The 21,312-nt window shown below is 41.8% G+C and overlaps 1 protein-coding gene and 1 long non-coding RNA gene across 2 annotated transcripts; both read left to right on the top strand.

Annotated features, from left to right (window-relative positions):
* The first annotated feature begins 36 nt into the window (after positions 1-36).
* Positions 37-21,004, top strand: LOC121395209. The gene is made up of 3 exons (XR_005962335.1): positions 37-185; positions 11,407-11,594; positions 20,773-21,004. It is a non-coding gene; the product is annotated as an uncharacterized LOC121395209 (long non-coding RNA).
* Positions 3,141-7,279, top strand: LOC121395194 (nuclear factor 7, ovary-like). The gene is made up of 3 exons (XM_041568179.1): positions 3,141-3,704; positions 3,846-4,457; positions 5,328-7,279. The coding sequence occupies exons 1-3, from the start codon at positions 3,430-3,432 to the stop codon at positions 5,872-5,874; spliced, it is 1,434 nt and encodes a 477-aa protein (XP_041424113.1). The 5' UTR covers positions 3,141-3,429; the 3' UTR covers positions 5,875-7,279.
* Positions 21,005-21,312: the final 308 nt, after the last annotated feature.

Here is a 21,312-nt window from a genome sequence, read left to right as displayed (position 1 = left end):
GAGGATTTACTGAGCGCACAGGAAGGAGAGGAGTGATTGAGGAGGGCACAGGAGACGCGTGAGAGGGAGGAGGAGGAGGAGGAGGAGGGAGTTGGCCGTGTGTGACAGACAAGGGGCCTCAATGTGACTGATACAGACTCCAGAGCTCTGTGTTATTATTCTTCTACTCACACAAGGGCTGCCAGGTTGGTGGTTTTCCAGACAAATTGTGTTACTTACACTCCTAATACAAAGGGGGGCTGTGGGAGCACTAATAAGGCTAAGTTAATGTGTATACCTCCCAACTGTCCCTTTTTCGGAGGGACAGTCCCTCTTTTGACAGCTCAACCCGCAGTCCCTCATTTGTACTGGAAAGTCCCTCTTAAAGTTTCTCACTTAATTGGCGTTTAGCAGAGAGCACAGAACAGCTAACAGGTGCAAATAAGATACTTCGTAACAATTTTGAGACACAAAAAACACAGTTTAGATAAGGAGAAATATTTTCAAACTTTCATAACCTGCCAAATTTTGTAAAACGAACATGGTTTAGGGGGTGTGGTCACAGAAAGGGGCGTGGTCAAAAAAGTTTGCTGCGCTACGTGCGGAAAAAAATATTTTTGACCCTCTTTTTACTTTCAAAATGTTGGGAGGTATCTAATGTGTATTAAATACAATGGAAGTGTCACTGACTGGGCCAATGAATTAATGCACATTCCCTGGTCCCGTCTCATAAGTAATTCAGTATAAATACAAGTGTAAGTGTCACAAACACAGGGGTTTAGTTACAAAGTTCTGATCATAAAGTTGATAAGTCACAAAACCTCGTCAAGGTAAAACTCCACACGGTGATCCCTAACTTGTTCCCTCCAGTCATAGTATAAAGGCTCTTGTGCCTCTCTCTATAGTAACATTAATTGGAGTAAATGTCTGTGTGAATCAAATCAAATTCTAATCAACATTTTTTTTCAAAAAAAACCCTTCGATTTTTCAAAGTCCACCAAATGACTCCAAATAGGTTCTAGGAGATCCCCATAGGCTAAATCAGCAATTCGGCAGGTTTTAGATTACGAATGGTTTAAGTTGAATTTTTAAAGAAACAGTACATTATAAATTTCGATATTTGAGTTTTCAAATTTGAATCGAATTTAGACTATTCTATAGTCAAAGTACACAAAACTTCGCTCAAAATTTTAATTTTTTTAATTTGAATTTTCACTTTGACCTTTGATAGATCTGCCCCTTATAGTTACTGGGAGTTTTTTCTCAACAAAGTAATGTGGGGCTGCTGCTGCCTGAGACAAAATTTGCCCCTTTCCACGTGTCTTGCAGTGTAGCTGTATGACCACTGGTTACTCACTGTATTACCGTATATACTCGAGTATAAGCCGACTCGAGTATAAGCCGACGTACCTAATTTTACCTAGAAAAACTGGGTAAACTTATTGACTCCCGTATAAGCCTAGGCTGAGAAATGATGGACTGGGAGACTTGGCACTCTATTACTAAATACCCCCAGAGCTCACAAAAAGATGGCACAGCAGCAAGTACATGTATAATACCCCCAGATATCATAGCAGAATGGCACAGATTTAATGCCTGCACTGCTCTCTGGCTTTAACTAGAAAGTGGACCAGTAGCCAGCACAATAACCCAGGGACAACTTAACAGAGGCACTGACTGACCGTGTGGGTGGGAAAGTGGTGAGAAGGCTGCAGACTGCAGTGCTAATGTGATAGTAGCAGCTCCTTCCTTGCTTCCTTTTCTCCCGAGCTGAAAACCATTTGAGTGCTGCTGGCCAATCAGATGCTCCACAGCTGCTGGTAGCGCTCTCTCCTTCTCCTTGTCACAGCCGAATTAATTTGATCCTGCAGCAGAGACTAGGACAAGAGAGGAGGAGCGGCAGCAAGGGAAGCTGTGAAAAGAAAAGTCTGCCACAGAGAAGAAAGGCTCAGAGGGAGCGGGAGACAAAATCACTGCACTGTCTTTGATTCCCGGTAGTGCAACTCGGCAACGGAGCGTTTCAATAGGGGACGCATTGATCTCCATCCCGGGCCGCAGGTTGCAACCACCCCTGAATAGTGCATCTCCTCTACTGTGCGCCGGTACTTACGGTAGGAAGCGCTGGATTAGGGCAGTCTTGCTGACCCCACGGATGCGGAGCCCCATCAAGGGGTGCAGGGAACACAGAGGAGCTCATGAAGCGCAGCCTGTTTTGCAGCCTTCTGCGTACTGACTCGAGTATAAGCTGAGGAAGAGTTTTTCAGCAAATTTTGGGTGTTGAAAAACTCGGCTTATACTCGAGTATATACGGTAACTTGTTTGTTTCTATCCTCCAACTAACACCAGTAACATCCCGGACGTATCCATTCACTCCTCATATCCAGTCACTTATTAAATCATGTCACTTCCACCTAAGGAACATATCCAAAATACCATCATTTATCACCCAAGATGCTGCCAAAATTCTTATTCACTCTCTCATCATATCGTGTCTAGACTACTGTAACTCTCTTTTAATTGGCCTCCCCCTCCAGAGACTGTCACCTCTCCAGTCCATAATGAACACTGCTGCGAGGCTCATACACCTCAGCAACCGCTCCTCCTCTGCCTCGCCATTCTGTCAATCCCTGCACTGGCTTCCGTTACCTTTCAGAATCAAATTCAAATTAATGACACTGACTTTCAAAGCACTTCATAACTCTGCTCCACCCTACATCTCTGAACTCATCTCTATATACTCAGCCAACTGCTTACTAAGCTCCTCTACTGACCTGCTACTCAACTCTTCTCTCATTACCTCCTCACATGCTCACATTGAAGACTTTGCAAGGGCTGCACCCCTCCTCTGGAACTCTCTCCCATGGTCTGTCCGACTTTCTCCCAACCTTTCTGCTTTCAAGTAATCTCTGAAAACGCACTTCTTTCAAGAAGCCTCCCCTCACTCTGCTTAACTACCAAACGCAACACCACATACAGTACCACATTTCTCACCCACTTAATTCGATCTTGCCCACTCCCACACCTTGTGTATTACTCCCTTCCCTTTAGAGTGTATGCCTATGCACAGGGCCTTCCTCATCTTTTTGTACCTGTATTGATTGTGATGTATGTAACTCCATATGTTCTATGTATAGAATTCATGTGATTTAGTTGTATAATCACATTTACTTTACATTGCTACGCAATATGTTGGCGCTATATAAATACATGTTAATAATATCCAGGGAGGATTAAGATCACACTAGTTATTGTGAGTGGAGCGGCCATACTCCCTCCCTCCTCTCACTCACCTCTTTTCTAGTGTAACAATACAAATATTTCTGAGCCTGATACTCCCCCTATTCAGGAACTGAGAGGGTTAACTCCCAGGAGTACAAAGTGCTGTTTGTCTTTGATAAAAGGGAACTTTCAGTTTCTTTTCTTGTTCAGTTGCTGTTCCTGCTCTCAGTGATGGCGTCGGCTGCTGATCTGAGAGACGAGCTGAGCTGCTCCATCTGCCTGAGCATTTATACTGATCCTGTATCCCTGCCGTGTTCCCATAACTACTGCCGGGGCTGTATTGGGACAACATGGGACATCCAGGAGGGATCTGGGGCTTATTCCTGCCCTGAATGCAGACAGAAGTTTAAGGAGCGCCCCGCCCTGCCCAGGAACAGAACTCTGAGGAACATAGCAGAGCGATTCCTTTCTGATCAGCCGAAGCCGTGGGAGACTGGGATTCCCTGCACCTACTGTGTCCTCTCTCCTGTACCTGCTGTTAAATCCTGTCTCCTGTGTGAGGCTTCTCTGTGTAATAAGCACCTGGGAATGCACAGCAAGTCAGCGAAACACGTCTTAATAGAACCCACAATGCACCTGGGGGACAAGAAATGCTCCGTCCATGATGAACCCCTGAAATATTACTGCTGGGAGGAGTCTGTCTGTGTCTGTGTGTATTGCTGGGTGTCTGAGGAGCACAGGGGCCACAGGGTGGAGCTGCTGAGTGAGGCCTCTGAGAAGAAGAAAGAGACACTGAGGAAAGTTCTGGAGAAACTGAGGCCAGAGAGAGAAGAGACTGAGAGAGGAGCCCAGAGACTGCAGGAGCGCAGGAGAGAAGTGGCAGAAAAAGCAGCCGGTGAGACAGAGAGAGTCACTGCCCTGTTTAGAGACATCAGGGAACAGCTGGAAGCCCTAGAGAAGAGACTCCTGAGTGACATCTCCAGCCAGAAAGAGAAGCTCTCACTCACACTCACTGATCTGATGGAGCAGCTGGAAATAAAGAAGGACAAGCTGTCCAGGAAGATCCGTCACATTGAGGAGCTGTGCAACATGGCAGATCCACTCACTGTCCTACAGGAACGGGAATCACATGGAGCTGCAGATAATGAGGGGGGCAGAGATGATATAAAGGTCCCTGCTGTAGGGGATCTGGATGTGGATCTGATCTCAGAGACATTACTCACAGGCTTAGCTGCCATTGTGACTCGGGTAAAGGGAAGGTGGATCTATGGGCAGGAGGCTACAGACCTGTTACTGGATATAAACACGGCTCATAATTACGTATCTGTATCAGGGGACAGGAAATCTGCTTCCTACTCACTAACACAACTACATTACCCACAATCCGCAGAGAGATTTCAGGATTATACTCAGACTTTAAGCAGCAGGAGTTTCCCCTCAGGACGACATTACTGGGAAGTGGAGGTCAGTGAATCAGGGGACTGGATGGTAGGGGTGGCCTATCCCAGTATAGAGAGGGGAGGGGGTCAGTCCTGTATTGGGAATAATAACAAGTCCTGGGGTTTGTACAGATGGAATAATAACAGATATTCAGTGAGACATGACAATAAATGTACAGATTTACCCCATGTCCCTTCCTGCAGGAGAATCAGGATCTCATTGGACTATGAGGCCGGACGTCTGTCCTTTTATGAGCTGAGTGAACCAATCAGACACTTACACACCTTCACTGCCACATTCACTGAGCCCCTCCATGCTGCATTCTGTGTATGGGGGGAAGGTGCCTCGGTGAGAATCATTAGAGAGAGAAAAAAAGGAGATGAAGTACTGAAACTAGAGAGACAGACAGACAGACAGATAACAGACAGAGAGAAGTTGGAGCCAGAGACTCAGATGCAGGAGGAGGATGTTGTGTCTCATATAATCCACACGGGGGAGACAGAGAGGGAAGAGTTGGTCGGGCAGATCCCTGACATGGAGGAGATGTGTAACCTGTGTGATACATTGTGTTCCTTACTGGCACAGGAATCACATGGAGCTGCACTGTGTGGGGCTGAGGGGGCACATAATGAGGGGGGCACAGATGGGATAATGGCCCCTGGATTGGCTCATACTGTGCTGGGTATAAGGACACTGATCTATGGGCAGGAGGCTACAGACCTGTTACTGGATATAAACACGGCTCATAATAATGTATCTGTATCAGGGGACAGGAAATCTGCTTCCTACTCACTAACAGAACTACATTACCCACAATCCCCAGAGAGATTTCAGGTTCCTCAGACTTTAAGCAGCAGGAGTTTCCCCTCAGGGCGACATTACTGGGAAGTGGAGGGAAGTGAATCAGGGGACTGGGGGGTAGGGGTGGCCTATCCCAGTATAGAGAGGAGAGGGGGTCAGTCCTGGATTGGGCAGAATAACAAGTCCTGGTGTTTGTACAGAAGGATTACTAACAGATATTCAGTGATACATGACCGTAAATGGATAAAGTTACCCCACGTCTCTTCCTGCAGGAGAATCAGGATCTCATTGGACTATGAGGCCGGACGTGTGTCCTTTTATGAGCTGAGTGAGCCAATCAGACACTTACACACCTTCACTGCCACATTCACTGAGCCCCTCCATGCTGCATTCTGGGTAGGGTGGGATGGTGTCTGGGTGAGAATCATTAGTTAGGGCACAGGCCACTGTAGATTTAGAAGTAAAATCACATTCCTCTCGTGCTCATTTAGTGGCCACGTCCCTATATCACGGCCCTTTTTATAAAGTTTGTCAGGAAAGTCTGAACACATTTCTGGACAGAAACAGAACTAGAGGGGGGCGGGCCCTGGCACAGGAAGCACAGCCGGGCCCCCGCCCCCCTCCATAAACCCGGAACTGGCCGGGATATGCGCAGCGCAAGGACTGCCGGGGGGGCCTTGAGGGGGTGCGGGCCCTGGCCCGCTCACACCCCCTGCTCCCCCAGTAGTTCCGCCCCTGTTTCTGGATTTTTAGGGCCATGTTTTATGTGTTATTACAGATTACAGAAGAGACCTCTCCCAAGAGACCTGCTGATCTTATTAGTTACAATTGTATCTCAGTGCAGGTGCTGAGTATTCTGGGATCTGACAAAGGTCTCCTTATCTCATTCAGTTTGTGAAACGTTACTTTTCCTGCTCATTCAGTGTCAGGGATCAAAGAGAAATGTGAGATGTGAATAAGAATTTGGGACTATGGGCTGAGCTGTCACAACCAGAACTGTCCTGTGAATGTACAATATACAATATCTGTGTTATACAATATTCTGTGGGTATGGGGGGGGGGGCAGATTATATTAGAGACAAGAAGCCAAATACATTAATCCCATATTAACCCTGGGGCACAGCTCTTATGTGAGGGGATTATCCCAAGATTTTACTGAAGTTATACACTGATCATGTGACTAAAGAGTATACGGCCAGACAATTAGTTTGGCAGTGACAGTATTAATTAGCCCCACCCATTTCCCGCAAGGTCACACCCACTGATATTTCCTACAGGGAATGGCACATGGGGGAGTGAGAGGACTGTGCCAGTCACATGATTAACAGCTCAGTTGGTGCAGCAAATGGCTCAGTTGCCCCTGAGTAGTGAGCCCAGGACTGATTCACTGGTCACTAAGGCAATTATCCATGATCTCCCTCTAACTGATCTCACCACTGTGTGTGTATAAATAAAATAGGTCGGGATTTTAGCAAATAATGTGCCTGAGACTTTGTGACTCTTTTCTTCTTACTGTATGGGAGGGGCTTGTGTTTGTTGTATGGAATATGCTGCATTGTGATTGGCTTATATCAGTGATATTCACATCACTCAGGTGACACCCCTACTTATCTGCAGCACAGATCAGATGGGGGGGCTGTTCTATTGCAGCTCTATGGGAAAACTGCCTGTTGTTTGATACAGGTGAGAACTGGGACTGCTAATAATAATCTATAAACCTAATTATGAATACATTATTGTATTATTGTATTTTAATCTGCTGAGAGAGCTACAATTTATATCCTGTAAATAATCTGATGGCTAAAGGCAACACAATCCCTATAATAAAGTTTTTACATATTTTTGTTGGTTATTGTTATTAATAATAAAATGTGAGAATGTTTCCAAGTGATGTTCCCCAGGGTTCATGTTTATGGGCACAATTGACTAACAGAGGAACCAATGATGAATTCAGAGGAATATTCCTGAGCAAGTGAATTGTGTTGTTTGCAGGTGAATCAGTGAGTGTAGGTCAGGCCCAGCCAGTAGAGTTGCTCAGAGGGGTCCCAACTGCTGCTACTCACAGGCTTCTTATTCACCCAAATGACTTTATATCCATATATACTAGGGAAGCTTCTGCCCAATGACCAATCATGGCTTCTGATGTCTTTATCACATTCCTATCAATCCTTGCTTCAGTGAGTTTACAATCTAATGTCTGTATTATATTCACCCACTCTAGGGGCAGTTTCCAGTTAAGATTTGAGATCTTAATAAGCGATATAAGGTTCCCCTAGGCAAATATCCACTAAATGTTTTTGAATTATCCCCTAAAGTATTTAAATAACATACATGAAAACAAAAAGATTTCTTTTAATAACCTATGATGTTTTTATTGGTTGTATGAAAGGAATATAGAAGTGAGACTATATGTGTAATACACCTTTAAGAAACACATTGTGTAAATTGTTTGGCTACCAGACTTGCTATAAAGTTGTGTCTTTTTGAAGATCTGTAACACTCTGAGGAAGTGCCATAGGGCATGAAACGCGTCAGTGGTGATCATCATGCACTGTACCTTAGCTAACAAATTTTAATGGAAATAATAAAGTAACGATATTTTTAATTAAAAATCGTGTACGAGTGAATCCGTTAAGTGTTGTGATATAAAAGAAAGTTCCTAGGCCAGGAACCCGGATTCAGAGACACGTGATGTCTGGAACCAATCAGAGATCCCACACATTGAAGTAAAAGGCAGTTTCCAGTTAGCCTGCCTGTGTATGAGGCAGATGTGCTGATCACTGAGCCCCTGTGTTACCCATAGTATAATTATTATATACAACCTTCCTTTGCAAAAGGAATTTATTAGACAATGATTTCACTACTGGTTCTGTAAGTGCAGGTTTGTCTGAATATAAAACTGCTCCCAGATTCTGATTATGGGATATGGAGAAAGAGAAAAGTTCTGGTTGGAAATGTTAGTGTTATCCCCAGTAGTTATTAGTGGATCAAACACAGACAAGTCCATATCACATTCCCAATGATTTGTATGGAGGGGAGAAGAAATAGTGACATTACAGGAATACGTTGGTCACCTACAGGTAAGTACTTATCACTAGTGATCACTTGAATCTGTTTTGCTTCACCAAAAAATCTGCCAAACTGCTGAATAAAAATTCACAAAATATATTAAAGTGAATAGGTGACAATTTTCTTTGCAAGTGACATATTTTTCTTGCTCCAAATACATCAAAGTCAATGGGCGTTTTTTTTCATGCAGTGACTTTTTTTGTCTCCAAATTTTTCCACTGCAAATTTTTGCTAAATAAATCTCAGCTGGTGAAATGCAAATTTTGCTCTGAGTCCATGACTGGCAAAAGAATTTGCTCTTCACTAGTAAGTACTTATCACTAGAGACGAGTTCATTTTCAGCTTGGTACAGTTTTGTACAAAACATCAAAAATAGAAGGCGCACACTCCCTAATAAAAAATCAAAAACTACAAAAAGTAAATCTATGCGAGGTGCTAATCCTATAGGAGGCTACCCATCTGTAGTTTCCAAAAAATCATGCATGAAAACAAAAAATAAAAAATAAGGAAAGCACACTCTGTAAATAAATAAAAACGAATTCTGCAATTCTGCAAACCTGCATTAGAATTCTGCATTTTGTGTTACCCCCCAAACAATCCTGATTTGTTGTGCCTAAAAAAATATGGAGAAAACATCTATTGACTGCTATACATTTGCACATAGAAAGATTAAACATGAAACTACGCCCATTGACTTTAATGTATCTGGCATAGATTTTGCTAAATTTTCAACAGTTTTGCAAATGTTTTGATGAAAAGAAATGGGGCAGTTTTGTTGATCACTACTTATCACTGGACAGTGACTCCTGCATGTAGAGAGACAGATCCCTGAGAGACAATAGTGAAGAGTAAGTTGCTGATCACAAACTGCTCAGAATGTTTTATTCATTATATTTCCACAGAATGTGGCTTCAACTTCCTTCTCCATGTTCAGGATAATTCCCCCGACTACATTAATTACACATATCCAATGGTTTTAATTGTGTACAAGTAATTGTTATTGAAAGCAGAGTTTATTCCTTTGTGTTCTCTGGTTGTGACTTGTGAAGCAATGTAGCAGCACTCGGCTCTCCTCCTGCTCTGTAAATCCCCTGGTGTTGCTGCATTGTGTCAGGAGTCACAACAATAATATTGCACTTATGTTGTGCACTTCACAATTAATATTTAGCAGAACTTTATTTCACATCTAGTAAATAACAGCTAACGCGTTTCATGCGTAACCACACGGAATCATAGGTATACAATACATTTAACCACCACCTTTAAAGAGCAACTGGAACTGACGTCATTAGTGACATTACTCACTCTTGTATTAACTCTTTACATTCTTTTATAATTAGTGACAATTCATACTTCAATTTACTCTGCCGAAAGGCTTATTGTAACCTTTATATCCTTTTTACCACAAAGTATCCACTTTTTATTCAGGAAACATTTTTGCTACTAAATACAATTATATTTATATTAAGTAACTTTTTAGAAACATTGTTGCTAATAACTGATTATATCCAATTTATATTAAGGTTGAAATACTGTTTCCCCTGTTTTGTTACTCTATATTTTAGTCATTTTAAGTGCATTTTTCTTAACAAATTTTGTTTCATTTTAACTTTTGGCATTAACTATATTTAATCTCACACTTTTAATTTCATTAACACTTAGGGGCAGATTTATTCAATTCAAATATTAAAAAAAAAAATCAAAAATTCGAATATCGAAATTTATCATGTACCGTCTCTTTAAAAATTTGACTTTAACCATTCACCATCTAAAACCTGCCAAATTGCTATTTTAGCCTATGAGGGACCTCCTAGAACCCATGTGGAGTCAATTGGTGGACTTTGAAAAATCAAAGTTTTTTTGGGGAAAAAGATTGAATCGAATGCAGTATTCCTTCGATTCGTATGATTCTAATTTGGCCAAATACTGACCTATTTGATCGAAAACAGACCTATTCGACCAAAAAAAAAAACAACCCTTTTTGAATTCGAATTTTGAAGTTTTTTCAATACAAAATTTGACCCTTGATAAATCTGCCCCTTAGGGGCAGATTTATCAAAGGTCGAGGTGAATTTTTGAATGAAAAAAATTTAAATTTCAAGCTATTTTTGTGTACTTCAACTAGTATATATTCCAAATTTGAAAAAAATTAAAAAATTTGAATATCAAAATTTACCATGACCCTTGATAAATATGCCCCTTAATTTTTAAACCATCCACTTAATGAATGCTCTACAGTTTATTTATCTAATTTCTTTAAATATTTAATTATAAATGCTTTATTCCAGATTAATAAAAATATAAATAAAATCACAGAGAGGCCTGAGAATTAACACTTAGGGGCCGATTCACTAAGGGTCGAATATCGAGGGTTAATTAACCCTCGATATTCGACTAGGAATTAAAATCCTTCGATTTCGAATATCGAAGTCGAAGGATTTAGCACAAATACTGCAATCGTACGATCGAAGGATTATTCCTTCGATCAAACGATTAAATAGTTCGAATCGAACGATTCACAGGATTTTAATCCAACGATCGAAGGAATAATCCTTCGATCAAAAAAAAAAAACTTAGGAAAGCCTATGGGGACCTTCCCTATAGACTAACATTGACTTCGGGAGCTTTTAGCTGCCGAAGTAGGGGGTCAAAGTTTTTTTTAAAGAGACAGTACTTTGACTATCGAATAGTCGAACGATTTTTACTTCGAATCCTTCGATTCGTAGTCGAAGGTCGAAGTAGCCCATTCGATGGTCGAAGTAGCCCAAAAAAAACTTCAAAATTCGAAGTTTTTTTAACTTCGAATCCTTCACTCGAAGTTAGTGAATCGGCCCCTTAATTATGACAATATGTGAATTTAAATTAAAGCTGAAATATCCATTCTGTTTCTTTTCTCAGGGTTTATGTCTGTTTCCTCCTGGAATATCTCTCTGGATTTAAATAAAGGGGCACATTTATTAAAGGGTGAAGTGAAAATTCACCAGAAATCCCATTGGCAGGGACGTCATCAATTCACTAACAGGCATAGAGGACCATTCCCTAGTGAAAAAGGACATCTTTAGCGCAGTTTTGGGCCCTATCACCAGGTGAATTTTCACTCAGTCCAACAACCGTCACTCCGCAAATTCACTAAAGTGCAAATTTTCCATTTCGTTAGCTCTATCACCAGAGTTTTCTTTGCCAACTTAGACCTGGTGAGCTGATAAAATGAAGCAACATCCTCCTCAATCTTATGTCAGTGACATCATAATCTGTCAGAAACTCATAAAAGTTCTAAAAAAAATGCTGCATTTTGTTTATATTTTAAAGCGGGATTGCCTTCAAATGTCTTAACTATTAAAGATTTTTTGTGGTAACATTTTTTTTAACCATTTGAGGGGCATGTCACATTTGTTTTAGGGTGGGCTCATGTCTAGGACATTAGAAATACATTAAAAATACATTATTTTGTTTTCACTGCTCACACTGAAGAATCAACACTAGCGAAACTTCACCAGCATTCAGCTACAGAGAAGCAACTTTGCATTTTAGTGAATTAGTATAGTGGTAGTGAATTTGCACATGATGAAGGTGCGCAAAGTGATGTAAAGCCTTCGCAGGTGAAGATTCTCCCATTTATACAAATCCCATGAGCCTCTCCCATCATGTTTATAGTAAATGTGTTAGTAAATACTGAGAGTCAGATTGTAATGAGCAATATCAGCACAGACTCCTACAATTCTCTCTCAAACATCTCTTTGTGTCTCCAACATATTGTGTCCCACACTGAAGTGAACTCATCATCAAGTTTTAATGATTCAATTTTCTCACGACAAAAACACGTGACCGATATTGTGTTTATCTGTGCTTTCATAACTTGGATTTTCTAAGTCCAAAAAATCATTGAAATCAATTCAGCACCTAAAAACTGTGAGGTGTTTTTTCAAAGTACAAATTATTTTTAAATTCAAGCTTTTCAGAAAATGTTGACATTTTCTAGACTCACTGCACATAACTAAAATGTGATTTTAAGGCAGTCTAGTTTTTTTTAATATGATTTATTTAATGTTTTTGTAACTGGAGTTTTTCATAAATAAGCTAGCAGTTGAGAAATAAGATTTAAAGTTTTTTCATTTTTTTTTAAATTTAAAATGAAAATTTTCATAAACATGCCTCTCGCATTGATTTAAAATTAATGAACGGTCTAATTTCATATATTTTACACTCATGATATAGTTAGAATGTCTAATAAAGGGGAAGTTCACCTTCCAACATTTGTTTCAGTTCAGTTGTCAGACAGTTCCCCAGAAATAAAGACTTTAATTTTTTTAATTCAAGACTTTCAGAAAAATGATATTCTCAGCCACAAGTTACATAGTTAGTTAAATTGGGTTGAAAAAAAGACAAAGTCCATCAAGTCCAACCCCTCCAAAGTAAAACCCAGCCCCATACACACCCCCCTCCCTACTGTCACATAAATGATATATCCCCATATCTATACTAACTATAGAGTTTAGTATCACAATAGCCTTTGTATTATGTCTGTCCAAGAAATCATCCAAGTCCCTCTTATAGTCATTAACTGAATCATCACCCGGCAGTGCATTCCCCAACCTCACTGTCCTCACTGTGATGAACCCCCTACTCTGTTCCTTTAAATGAAACTTCTTTTCCTCTAGTCTGAAGGGGAGGCCTCTGGTACGTGATTCTCTTTATGGGTAAAAAGGTCCCCTGCTATTTGTCTATAATGTCCTCTAATGTACTTGTAAAGTCTAATCATGTCCCCTCACAAGCGCCTTTTTTCCCCCAGAGAAAACAACCCCAACCTTGTCAGTCTCCCCTCATAATTTAACTCTTCCCTCCCTCTAACCAGTTTAGTTGCACTTAGTCTCTGCACTCTCTCCAGCTCATTTATATCCCTCTTAAGGACTGGAGTCCAAAACTGCCCCCATACTCCAGATGAGGCCTCACCAGGGACCTATAAAGAGACACAATTAGGTTTCATCCCTTGAGTTAATGCCCTTTTTTATACAAGAACTTTATTTGCTTTAGTAGCCACAGAATGACACTGCCCAGAATTAGACAACTTGTTATCTAAGTGACTCTTGGGTGTGGCTACAAGGGATTACACTTACACACAGGTTAGACTAACATGGGACACCCCAAAACCTACCAACATCCACAAAACTCATTTGCTGCCACATCTATCATTACAGATGATAGAAACCTAATGTGACTATTCCCCTGCTCTCTATAACAGGTAAAACTAACACTACAATAATGCATCAAACACTAAGTTAGTTTTAGGCTTAGTCTTTACTAGTTCAGCAAGCAATCCAGCAGCCAAAGGGTTAAATTACATTCAAACACACTTTCCTGCTAGCCGTACTAGTTATTAAGAATATAAATCGGCACCTTTCCTTCCCACACACACAAAGAAGCACATTTATCAAGGGTCAAATTTCAAATTCATGTGAGTTTTTTCAAATTCCCTTAAATTCATATGAATTCAAAATCGAGCTTGAGGAAATTTATTTTAAAAATTGCATTTTTTAAACTCAGATGAATATAAATGACCCGAAAACTTAAATTGAATTAGTCACATTAGATCAAACTCGATTCCAGTTCCCCCCCCCCCCCGAAAAAAACTTGAGTGTCAAAAAGGCTGCAAACATCTCCCATTGACTTAAACAGCAATTTGGTTGGTTTGAGGTGGCTATTAGTCTAATTTGAATTCTTAAAGGACCAGAGTATGATAAATCTTGAAAATCGAATTTGAAATTAAAAAAAAAACCCTCAAATCAAGTTTGGATAATTCCCTTCACAGTTTTGACCATAAACATTTCAAAAATTCAAATTCAAACTTTCAATTTGACCCTTAATAAATCTGCCCCAAAGAGTTAATACACAAGGGCACAAGCTTTCATACAGACAATAAGTTATTTAGATCACAAAGACAATAGAGAATTTTACTTACCTACTTGACGTAAATTCCTTTCCTTCTAGTCCCAACATGTCAGTACACATGGGCATTGCCCCTCCCAGACCTGGAGGTAGGACCTATAACACAGCCAATCAAAATGAATCATGACCTATAAGAGCACATGACTTCTTCCTCACCACAGTTATACTTTTGCCATAACAGTACAGTAACCAAAATAAATAACTTGGGATGGGAAACCCTGTACTGACATGTCGGGACTAGAAGAAAAGGAATTTACGTCAAGTAGGTAAGTAAAAATCTCTATTTCTTCTACGTCAGAAACTAAACACAACTTGGATGTCTCTATCACCAGTCCTGGAGAAATACACGATCCTCAGCAATAGCATGTGGCCTTAAAAAGACTTGGCCCACATTAGCTTAATGGAAGCAGCTCAAACCAGTGCTGACCGTAGTCAACTCCACACCAGAGATCAGCCCAAGATCCACCAACTCCATGCTAATAATACCTAATGAAGATTTAACTAGAACACTAACTCAGGTTTATCCTAAATCAGCATATCATTGTAACCATTGTAGAGCCATGCTGGTACAGCCCAGTAGCTCCACAAACCACCAAATCTAAACTGGGTATACAACAGCACAAGGATAAGCTGCTGAACCAACCAATGTGACAAGTCCATCTACCAGTAAGATATACTGTTGCCCCAGCCAACTGCTACACAAGCAAACAAATGGGACCCAAGACAATTACAGTTGTAGAAAACACCCACAAAAGCCAAGGCCACTACATCTCAAGCTGCAAAATGCTACAGTTTATGCAAAAACTGATCCAAACCTGTGACCATACATAGAAGCTACTGAATCCAATAGGCTACTGAACCAGCTAACAGCTGGGGTCACAATCCAAAATCAGGCATGCCAGAAACTTATAGCCTACAAACACTGGTACCAACCAGTAATGATGCACAATCCACTGGCAATGAGCCAGCCACCATACATGCAAACCAGTGGTGGACCAGCCAGCTATTATGTATTCTAACATAGATGTGCAAGGCCATTGTCACACTAGCAGGCCATGATGCCAGTCAGCTGCAGTGTATGCAAAACACCAGAGTGGAACTCTAATACACAAGCAATAGTACATAAGCCAGCTATTGTGAATGTCACCCTTGGAGACAAGGTCATCAACTGCACTGGCACCTGACACAAAAGTCAATTTCCACAGTTATTGAACTTGCAAAACCCTGGTCCACAAGCCAGCCTTATTGATAATAAGCAGTGTCATACAAGACCAAAAACAATGCATGTAAGGCAGAAGCAAAGATTAGCTGTAAGCCGACAACCTATGACCACCTGCCGCTGCTGAATACCAATCAGCAACAAAATTATCTATGGGCTGTGAAACTCAGAGCAAACACCAGCTGATGGTACAACCCATGTTAGATCCAACCAAATAGCCAATCATGCCTACTGCTGGTGTAACCAGAACCATGCCTGCAAGGATTGTAGACAAGACAAAACCAATGGCTGTTGTCCTGTCAAGGATTGCCGCAAGGCAAACAGACATACCCACCAAGGGCCACAGCAAAGAACAGTAGCCACACCTATCAGTGACAACCGCCTAGCCTGTGGCCTATGCACATTATGCAAAGGCTGGCAGCCACAAGCCCCCAAGGACTATAATAAAAACTAGCGGCCACCTTAGCCAAGGGCCATGGAAAAGGCCAAAATCCCAAGAACCCTGGTAAAAGGCAAGCAAGCACCTAAGTTAAGGGCCATGGAAACAGGCCCACAGCCATAATAACCCTGGTAAAAGGACAACCAAACAAATGTGCCAAGGGTAAAAGACCACATGAACCAAAAGCTCATGCAACAGGCCAGCAGAACAAGGGCCTTTGTAAAAGGTCAGCAGACCCATGAGCCGAGGGCCATGTTAAAAAGCCATGGACCAAAACAAGGGCTCTAACCCAAGCCAAGGGCCATAATAAGAGCCAGAGGCCACACAAACCCAGCTCCCTGGCGAGAGGCCCGAGGCCACACAAAGGGCCATAGACTACAAGCTGGCTTCAAGCATGTTAAAGGTGCCAGTAGACATAACAGTAAGTGCCCTTCAATCTACCAACACTTAAAGAAGGGAAACCTGCAGTCACCAAAACTCAGTAGATGTAGTATAACTGCAACTGAGCTCCCAACAAAAACCACCAGATGGGAATAGGCTATCTAAGAGAAGGCCTACATTGCACAAAAAGACACCATATAAATCGGAACACTGCTTGTTAAGTGTGGAAACATCATAGGAAAAAATGGGGTACAATGCTGCCACAGCAGAACAAACCCCTAGCCAGTCCTGGAAATAGCAGGTGTAATAAGAGCACACTTACCTACTGTGTCTGCACAGAGAACAAACCTAGGACCTCAGGTGACATCAATACAAGAAGTCAGAGGAACCCCGGCACACAACCAGATAATATGCACTAGACAGTAGGAATAATCCAGTCAGATCCTTGGTGGGAGGCTGCTTCTTAGGAGCAGACTCAGGGGCGTAACTACAGAGGACGCAGACCCTGCAGCTGCAGATGGGCCCAAAAGGTATAGGGACCCATGAGGCCCAAATAAAGAGCAATTTCAATATGTATTGGTAAAAAGGCACAACCTCTGGATATGTTAGGGGCCCTAAAATGAATTTGCTGTGGGGCCCAATGACATCAGGTCACAGCACTGAGCAGACTCAATGTAAGGAAGGAAGGGGCTACCATACTGCTTCAGGAGTGCAAGCCTCCAGCCAACCCTGCAAGCACCCAGTGTAATAAAAGGCAAATATAACCTCTGTGTCTGCTCAGAGTACAATAGAAACAACAGTAGCAAAGAGGCCAGAGGAGTATCTGCACCTTACCTGATAGCAATGAAAAGTCTGCAGGATGGAAACTCCAGCCAAAGCCCTGATAGCTTTCAGCTGAGGGACATAATTAGCTTATTAACATGCAGACTTCCCAGTATAAGGGCTCTTACTCATGAGCGTTTTTACCTGCACTCCCCTGCGTTCCATTTTTCTGCGTTCAGCCGCAGGGGAGCACAGGAATAGACGCATTAAATTTTTTCTAATGGGGCTGTACTCACTCAGGCGCATGTAGGCGCCAAACGCAGGTTGAGACGCAACATGCTGCATTTTTCCTGCGTTCGGCGCCTACACGCGCCTGTGTGAGTACAGCCCCATTTGAAATAATGAAATGCGTCTATTCCTGCGCTCCCCTGCGGCTGAACGCCGAAAAACAGAACGCAGGGGAGCGCAGGTAAAAACGCTCATGAGTAAGAGCCCTAATGAATGTTTTAAACACACCGTGGATACTGATAAATCATACTCACCAGATTCAGGTACCATCCTGCTTCAGCAGAGAGATTCACCAACCAGTACTGAAAGTACCTTGTGTAACGGAATTTTGTGAGACTCCAGCTCACAACATATGACTTCATATAATATAAGAAGTCAAAGAAACATAGGCAGCTTGCCAGATAGCTCAGACTTGTCAGCAGGAATATCCAGTCCAGTGGAACACTACTAGTTAAGTGCAGACTCAGAAGAAAGGAAGGAGGTGCCATATTGCTTGAGCAGTATGGCACTCCTGGAAGTGCCTTAGTAACATGAGCCAATATAACCGTGTGAGCCAAGAGGATGCAGGTTCACCCATACAAAACTTAAAATATTAAACAGCAATAGCAAAGGGGCCAAAAGGAACACCTGCACCTTACCAGATAGTGGCTAGTTAGCTGGATGGAAACTCCAGCCAAAGTCCTGATAGCTTTCAGCTGAGGGACATAATTAAGCTTCTTAACATGCAGACTTCCCAGTGAAATTAATATTTCAAACACACAATGAATACTGAGAAATCAAACTCACCGGATTCAGGTACCACACTGCTTAGGCAGAGGGATTCACCAGCCAGTACTTAAAGTACCTTGTGTAACAAGAGCCAATAATGCATTTTGCACAGAGGACTCCAGCTCACAACATAAGACTTCAGATAATACAAGAAGTCAGAGGAACACAGGCGCCTTAGCAGATAGCTCAGGCTTGTCAGCAGGAATATCCAGACAGGTGGAACACTGCTTGTTAAGAGCAGACTCATAAGAAGGAAGGAGGTGCCATACTGCTTGAGCAGTGCAACCTCTAGCCCTTCCTGGAGGTGCCTTAGTAACATGAGCCAATATAACTTCTGTGTCTGCACAGAAGATGCAGGTTCACCCATACAAAGCTTAAAATATTAAACAGCAATAGCAGCGGGCCGAAGGCACACCTGCACCTTATCAGACTAATTAGCTGGATGGAAACTCCAGCCAAAGCCCAAATAGCTCTCAGCTGAGGGACATAATTAGCTAATTAGCATGCAGACTTCCCAGTGCACTGAGCATTTTTAAAAACACACAAGAATCAGACTCACCAGCTTCAGCCAGTTATAACTAGCCCATATACATACCCATGGCCCTTTTGCAGACGTTCTGTAAAGCCTCACGTAACTCAAAAGAAAAGGGGAGTCCAAAAATCTCACAGGTAACATTGTGGAAGCTCACACCTGAGTCTGTTCCCAAAAAAGCACTAGATTGAATCTTGTGCCTCACTGGACATATAGCAGGGGGCTATTTTAGCACAGGGCTAGGACCATGGATATGCCCACACCTGCACTTCTTCCCAATAAGCGATAATTTACAGATTATGGGTCTTGAGGCATCAGGTAAATTCTTCTTCATTACCTGGGAATCATCCCTATGTGTCCACACAGAGGTATAAAATAAACAAAAAAATACAAAAGAAAAAACAAAAACTGTGTTTGAGGGGGAGATCCAACCTCCCTGTCCAATAGGACAAAAAATAACTGTGGTGAGGAGGAAGTCATGTGGTCTTATAGGTCATGATTCATTTCGATTGGCTGTGTTATAGGTCCTACCTACTAGGTCCTACCTCCAGGTCTGGGAGGGGCAATGCCCATGTGTACTGACATGGAGGGATGTAGAAGAAAGATTGTTACCAAGAAGATGTACATAAAATACAGAAATACCAACTGTGCTGCCCTCATAGCTATTCTGGTAGAATGACATTGTTGATGACTGCACTGCCATCTAGTGGCCACTCACTGAAGCAGCTAGAAAAGGAAGATTATATGTAACCAGGACTGCCTAGATACCAAAAATGAGAGTTTTTCCCATAAGGCATTATGGGCGGAGACATGCAAATCACTCCTTTGTGTCCCTTTGGCCAACTATGCATCCAGAACCGCTGGTTTATAGCACAGATACAGCCTAATGGTTCAGAGCCATATATCCAAACTATCAGACAGTCTGTTTCAATCTTGTTAGATCTTATCAGTGCAAGATATTGGAACATGGCTTCTGAGAGGTAGGACTTGGAGAAAAAAGGAACCAATTCTGGTTATGGTGAGAAGGGCTGAAAGGAGCCAAAAAAGCCCTTAGCTAGCAATTGTATGCAAAGTGATCTTCTGAAATCACAAGGTATTTACACAGGGTCGGACTGGCCAGCCGGGTACCGGGATATAACCTGGTGTTCCCCAGCCTTGGTGGGCCCCTAGGCCCTTTACTTAATGATCTGCGACAGCATTATTATAAAATAAGTTATTCTGTACCATGCGGTGCATGCGACAGGTGATGGAACACATATGCATGCAGGCGGCGTGTGGGCCTCACCAAAATCAGAGTTGCACCGTTTCAATGAGTGAGCCCACCGCCTCCTGGCAGCTAGTGTCCTGGTGTCCATCACTAGTCGCTTCACTTCTGCCCACAATACTTGCCAGTACTGGTTGGAGACTGGCACATCATACCTGGCTTCACTTCACTAATTCTGAGACCTCCAATCAAACCCCTTGTTGCAGCATCACAGAAGGTTATGGTTTCCTGGTGGGCCCCAGGCACCCCAGTCCAACACTGCCCGTATCAAACCCTTCTCTCTTGTGACTCCTTATATTTGGAATGTCATTCCTGAATCTCTCAGCAGAGAATCCTCCTTCAGTGTTTTTATAACAAAACTCAGACTCCCTCTGGGAGCACCTGGATAACAGCTGAACTGGCACTTATATATCAGTGTAACAAACTGTAACTCCCAGCACCTTAATACCCCTCTGAATTGTGTCTGTATGTTACCCTCTCATTTAGACTGTAAGCCCTACGGGGTAGGCTCCTCTAGCCTTTTGTCTCCTTGACACTGAGCACTTGATCTGTATTGTAATTATTTTTATATTTATGTGAATTGTATTTCTTTCAAAACTTTTTTATTGGTTTACAGCATTACATTCACTTACATTATGTAGTAACTATTTTTCTTTTTCCTATTTCAGATAACAGATGTTCACCTACGCAGAGGGAATCACCAGCTTTACTGTTAGTTACAATAAATGATGATTTTCCATTTTTATATTGCATACCAATAAAAAAAATGTTTAAAACAAACATAACCGTCTACAGCTGAGTGTTTCTCCAGTTTTGTATACCATATTCTCCTAAAATAGTGCTTTGTGATAATAAAGTATTGTCATATAGATTTCAACTCAACCTAATATCATTGGTCAGTTTGGAGAGTAAGTTACACTTTTTTGTGGGAAAACTTCTCAGGAGGATATCAGTATTACATATTAGTATATGATATCCAAGGCGTCCAGATCTTGGTATAGATAGTATAGTTATCAACCGTTATACTTAACTTTCTTTCATTGATCATTATCCAGCTCATTCTATGGCGGAACATAGTTATAGGAATGGTACATTTTTTCCATGAGGCAGCAGTAGTTTGTTTTGCTGCTATGAAGATAAACTGTATCAGTTTTCATGTATATTTATTTGACACTGGAATTTTTGTATTCAACAGCACAAACAATGGG

The sequence above is a fragment of the Xenopus laevis genome, chromosome 6S, assembly GCF_017654675.1.
Source record: "Xenopus laevis strain J_2021 chromosome 6S, Xenopus_laevis_v10.1, whole genome shotgun sequence".
NCBI classification, from domain to species: Eukaryota; Metazoa; Chordata; class Amphibia; order Anura; family Pipidae; genus Xenopus; species Xenopus laevis.
This window is presented reverse-complemented; position numbering and strand designations above follow the sequence as displayed.

Bases quoted from the DNA above. Each gene is read 5' to 3' on its own strand.
- LOC121395194 (XM_041568179.1), top strand. From the start codon at position 3,430: ATGGCGTCGGCTGCTGATCTGAGAGACGAGCTGAGCTGCTCCATCTGC. The intron at 3,705-3,845 runs CACCTACTGTGT...CCTGGGGGACAA, and splicing joins TGGGAGACTGGGATTCCCTG to GAAATGCTCCGTCCATGATG. The intron at 4,458-5,327 runs GTGGATCTATGG...GCTGGGTATAAG, and splicing joins GTGACTCGGGTAAAGGGAAG to GACACTGATCTATGGGCAGG.